This window comes from Acipenser ruthenus, chromosome 11 (genome assembly GCF_902713425.1).
Source record: "Acipenser ruthenus chromosome 11, fAciRut3.2 maternal haplotype, whole genome shotgun sequence".
Taxonomy (NCBI): domain Eukaryota; kingdom Metazoa; phylum Chordata; class Actinopteri; order Acipenseriformes; family Acipenseridae; genus Acipenser; species Acipenser ruthenus.
Window position 1 is genome coordinate 37,621,743 of NC_081199.1, and position 6,000 is coordinate 37,627,742.

Here is a 6,000-nt window from a genome sequence, read left to right on the forward strand (position 1 = left end):
CTTTTTTGTTTATTTATTTATGGAAACAAACTCCTAATCTAGATGCATATTACATGAGTTATCTTGGGTGCTTTTAATATGCAAATTTTAGTTAATAATGATATCCTTCATCAACCGATCAAACCTTTTTTCATTTTAAATTATTTCATTTTTTTTTTGTTTTCCTTCCCCCTTTCCTGGCCAACTTTGCTTGAAACTTGGTGTTGAATCTGGTGTGAGGTGTAGCACTTGCACAGCTCTTTCAACAACACACCTGAAATCTGCAGAGTGGCTTTCAGCACTCCCTCAAGAGCTAAATGAGGGCTTACCCATAATCTTTGTAGTCATCTGTTTTAAAGAATGCCTTTCCCAGGTGGAATTTATGACTTATTGACCGTTAGAGTCCCAAACAGCAGTTAGTCATTGAACACACCACTATTAAAGAAGACACTGGCGCCATGTGAGCTCCAGATAATTGTACATGTCAGTCTGTGAAAGGTGCGGACCAAGTCTCAAACTTACAGTATCTACCTCTGTGATATACTGAATTATGTTACAAGCTTCACAATGAATGTTAGTGTCCTGATTTACTTCATTTTAGATGATTCCCTTACTGGGTAAGGACAGAGTTCTGCTCATATCTACGCCGGTCTTATTCAGAAAAGCTTCTACTGGTACATGTATTGGTTGAGACAGAACAATATCTATGGTTTTGGTCTTAGAGCTTCTGGTGTTGAGAGTAGCAGATGTGAAACTTAGACTAGCAATTGCAGGCTTTGTCCGGGGCAGATCGGCTACAGAGGGTCTCTGTGCCTGCAGAGGTAGAATATTTTCCCCCAGGCCAATAGGTTGTGGATGAAAAAGTAGCTTGGGGGGGGGGGGGGGGGGGACTGGACATTGTCTGTTTACTAACAAACTTGTTTTAGAATAATGTAAAAGCCTGCCTAATCTCCTGTCTGCCTTGCAGGCTTTTGAAGTGAAGCGCTCATTTCTTCCCTTCTTTGTGCCTGTGGCTCATTTGAAAACCAGCATGCATGCTTGAAGGGTAACGTTGCACAAATACCTATACGTGGAACAGCTCTCCATTCCAAGCTGGAACTGCCCATAATAGTCAGGACAGGTTTCAAAATGCTTGAATGCATTCTTTTAAATGTCCTATTGTTAAATACAAAGAGTAAAAGGGATTTGCTGTATTTTGTAAACAGTGGATGAATCTTGCGTATAGAGTTGATAGTGTCTGTCAAGCACAGTATTGAAGAAGACACAGCAAGTAAAAAGCTTGTACAATTCTTTTGTACAAGATTTTCAATAGAGTTTTTATTTTTTTAAATCAATGCTGAGCTGTCAGAATTGTAAGCTGATGGTAATACACTGTATTATCTGGCACTGACTCTGCTTGGGTCTGAGTTTACTTTCCCATGCTGGGAGGTAGCAGTGTGTCAGATATACTGTACTGAGGTAACCTTTGGATCTCAGCCAGGGATCACATCATACAACTGTTTCTTTAAGATAAAATGTATTGCCATGCAAATAAAGAGGACACCTCTCTCAAAACTACCTAATGGCAGGGCGAGTGCATCCCAAGTTCCATCCCCCCAAAAAATGACATTTTATAAGTTTACATTAAGCTGAACTTGCACCAAAAAAACAACTTATTTTTTAAAATATTCAAGGAAAAAATATTGTCTAACTGTCTCCATTACTTTAAACCTACAGTATAACTAGAAACCACTTCAGTGCGTTATTATTATTATTATTTTTTGCTCAATTACTGCTCTGTTGATTTGTGTCCAGAAGACCCAGATTAGGGGAAAAGTGCGTAGTCATTTTCAGCTGTTATTAAATACTGCACTTTGGAGGACCTTAGCAAATTGTTCCTTCTGTTGTCTGTCAGTGCTATTTCCTACTCTATCACGCCCTTGTTTCTGGCATTGTATTCTTACCTGCTGTTACCTGTCAGAGGATTGAGGAGTTTATGGAAGGCATGTAAAGTGAGGCTACAGACCCTTTTCCATTGTGACCTGAAGGATACAGAGTATGTAACCACTCAAGGGTTATCCTGCTTTTGACAACAATCCTACCTTTAGGGTTCCAATTAACCATAATAAAGGGTTGGATGCAGTAGATCTCAATCAACCAAACTCCTCAGGAGACTTGTATACATTTTGTTCTGATAACCGAGTGCTTTAGATAATCAAGTGGTTGGCTTAAAAATAATTGAGGACAATTCTTTAGATAGTCAAGTGGAAGCTGTAATAGTTTATTTGGATTCAAAAGGTAATTAAATATTTACAGTACAATAACTTTAGTGAAAAAAACATAATATGCTCTTTTAATAAAAATATATATATATATTTATTATTATTCTTGGGGGGGGGGGGGGGGAGGTCGTTGAAGCATACAGTATTAAACATGGGTCTGTTTTTGAATTTACCAAATATGTTTAGGCATTGTAAAGCAAGATCAAATGCAATAGATCCATTCATCCTTTTGCAAATGTATATTGTAAGATCACTGTAGACAGTATTTATTGTTTGTATTAGCAGAATGCTGTGACAAATTAGATCATTAAAGCATTACTTAAATGCAGTCAGAGCTTGAATCAGCAATAGCTGCTAGACATAACCATACCACTCTACTGTTCCAGACGTGGGGAATTGTGTACCACCAGAATGGAGCTCTCTTGCTTCCCTTGTTGGGCCGTTCTCCTTCAGGTCCTCCTAATCATTATCATGGCAGACTCTGGAATGGCCAGAAATATCAACTTTAACAACTTTTCCCCACCAGTCGATCGTAAGTAATGTTTTTTTTTTCTCTCGTTTGAAGAACTATCATGATATTGAAACAACATTATAGATATCAGTATCATGAAACAGTAGATCACAGTACAAACCAATACAAATGTAAGTGTGACATACAGAAGAATTGACAGGTGCCTCCATATCTCTGCAGGATCATGATACTCTCATTGGACCCAATAGAACAAACCAATTAAACACCTGAACTCTGGCAGTAAAGTTGAGACAACCAATAACATCCACTCTTTCTCTCTTTGGCAGCAACCCCTTTCCCAAACAGCTTCAAGTGTTTCACCTGTGACCACGCAACAGACAATTACAATTGCAACCGATGGGCTGAGGATAAATGGTGCCCCCAACGTGAGTGTCAGAAACAACAGGTTTTCATTGCTGACAAAATAATTGTGTAGCTTGAAACTACATTACAACTGTTTAATATCCACTTTGTGCATTGCTTGCAAATGAATCACATTTAATATGTAAACATAATGTGCAAAAAGATAATAAGGGTTCAAGAATACTTCTAGGTGTGGAAATATTATAATTATTTTGTTGTTGTTGTCACCCGTAACATATATTGACTACTCTGTTCCAGTGGCCGTTATTGACAGCATAGTGAAAAGTTATCCACCATTGCATTTAAAAATGTATCTGAGACCTTAAACCCCATACCTTCAATGAACCTTTTTTATTATATTGTACAGATACAAATTACTGCATGACGGTGCATCACTTTACCAGCCAGGGGAGGAGCAAGTCTGTCACTAAGAGATGTGCCGTGAAGGCAGACTGCCACGCTGTGGGTTGCCGCCACCACAGGGACACGGGGCACATAGTGAGTGGAAGCTTTTAATCTTTTATTATTTAAAAAAAATACAGGGTGCTTGTAACATGATTCTAGCAACATGCTGTACTCAACAGCTCTATAATATAGTATTTTCAAAGCAACCTCTTGATTGTATAGATTGGAACATGAATTAATTGATCACCAAAGGGTCTGAAAATGTGTGGCACCTTATTTGGGGCACTTAAGTTGATAACTGTAGCACATATATTTATAAACTCTGAGGTAAGAGTTTAACTTATCACAATGATAGAGCTAAACAAGGGAACTGGGCATGATATGTGATGAGGCTACAAGCATTCCCTTATCTGTATTTCAGGAATGTATCTCTTGCTGTGAGGGGATGGTGTGCAATGTGGAGGTCCCTACAAATCACACCAACGCAGTGTTTGTCATCAAGCAGTCTCGTAGCTCATCGGGGGCCATGGCCAGGACATTGAGCTCTGCTGCTTTCTCACTAACATTTCTTACTGCTTTGCTGCTGTCATGACATTGTATGTGATGTCTTGAGTCCATAAGAACAAAGGGAATAATCTTCAGTGCACGCAAAACTCTCTACTGCATGAAGGAAAACGTTTGGCATGGTATGTGATTTAAGGACTGCTGGATCATTACATGCTTCTACAGAGCCTTATCAGGGCGGCATCCAGGAAAAATGACCGCTGAAGGATACAATGAACTGGCTATTAAGCAAGGAATTACAAATACCCAAGTGATTGAAGTTGAAAATGTCAACCAGTCATATTTGGCCTCACGGTGGGTCTTAAATTTGTTTTTCAGCGTGTTAACAATGCATGGATGCTATTTTAGAAAATTATATTCATTTTGTATGTCTTCTTGAAACCTTGGGTGCCAGGAGTTTATTACCAACATACAGTAACATAAGAGACACTGGATTACTCATCCAGCAATGGGAAGCTGAGTCCAGCAAAATGTAGCACATGAAGAGGACTTCTGGACTTGATGCACATTTCTTCAAATTACTTTTTCTGCACTTTCCTCAAAGTTATTTGTTTACTATCTGAGGAATCAACGACTCCATCCATTATGAAAACTGTAATTGACAATTGCTTTTTCTAAGCCTATATATATATATATATATATATATATATATATATATATATATATTAGGGATGGGACCAATACAGCGGTTTCAAATAATTTTCCTTTAAGGTCTCACTGAACCGACACATTTCAATTGAAAGGTTAATCTTAAATCACACAATTAGGTTGTGCTGTGTGTATAATCTGCAAAGTGTTTTCAATTAAAAACAAATTGTGAATTCCGCGTGGCCGATGCAGATCCACATTATAAACACATAAGCATAACAATAGTGTGCAATGTCTTCAGGTAGGGTTTTTAAAAAAATCCCTCTTGTTACAATTCTTTGATCTTTTGATATTGAGGTTTAAAAGTTTTATATTGAGATGAGGCTAAACATACATGATGATAATTGGTCAGTTAAAAGCCGACAATTCCCTTTGAATGGAAAGCACTCTGCAGAACCTAATGACATCATTTAAGAGCGTCACCATGTTCAAATTAAATGTCGGTTCCGTTTTTTTTTTTAAACCCTACATGAAGACGCTACACACTACTGTTATGCTTATGTGTTTATAGTGTGGATCTGCATCGGCCACGTGAAACTCACCTGTCAACAGATTAAAAGGCGACAATTTTTTTTTAATTGAAAGCACTTTGGAGATTATACACACAACACAACCTAATTGTGTGATTTAAAAGTTTAACCGTCTTTCAGTTGAAATGTGTTGGTTCAGTGAGACCTTAAAAGAAAATTATTTATGGGTCTAAAGGGGAAGAGTCAAGTGGCATTTAGCACTTCCTTTATTTCAAAGAAACTATGTAATTATGGCACTGTTACGTGCAGTGTTATATGTTTAAATATAATCTTTTTTAAATATATAAAATCAGAACTTTTGTAATATTTGTATATTGATCTAGTATTTTCAGTTCTTCCAAGTTCCCAAAATAGCACAAGATAGCATGCATAGTATTTAGAAAGCTTTAAATGTTTGGGAGTAGGGTATGTATTATAGGTGAAACACACAAGGGGATCAATGTAAAAATATTAAATCTCTACTACAGGTATTATAATGCACAGAGTGGGGGGCACTTTCACAGCCCAAACCAGGTTATGACGATTGGCGCCTTATCCACTCAAAAGTAAATGCTGTACATTTTGTATCTCTATATTAGTTACATTCGTAATACATATCGTCATCAGGTAAAGTAAAAATGGACTGGTAACAGAAACAATTCTTCATTTGTTGACAAGCTTACTGTAACGCAAACCCGTTTCCCTTTGTACATATTTTATATAAAAAAAATAAAAAATAAATGTGTTTATTTTCTTCTGA

At 37.3% G+C, this 6,000-nt stretch overlaps 1 protein-coding gene across 4 annotated transcripts in view; it reads left to right on the forward strand.

Moving 5' to 3' along the window:
- The window catches only part of lypd6b (LY6/PLAUR domain containing 6B), a 37,508-nt gene extending 31,508 nt beyond the window's left edge, over window positions 1-6,000 (forward strand). For 3 of the 4 annotated variants that reach the window (XM_034043423.3, XM_034043425.3, XM_059033847.1), the window contains 4 exons: window positions 2,627-2,772; window positions 3,039-3,137; window positions 3,482-3,612; window positions 3,941-6,000. In XM_034043423.3, coding sequence (XP_033899314.2) covers window positions 2,627-2,772; window positions 3,039-3,137; window positions 3,482-3,612; window positions 3,941-4,111 — 547 coding nt within the window. In that variant the 3' untranslated portion in view covers window positions 4,112-6,000. The remainder of the gene's footprint in view (window positions 1-2,626; window positions 2,773-3,038; window positions 3,138-3,481; window positions 3,613-3,940) is intronic. The other variant, XR_009330591.1, reaches the window with a different exon arrangement.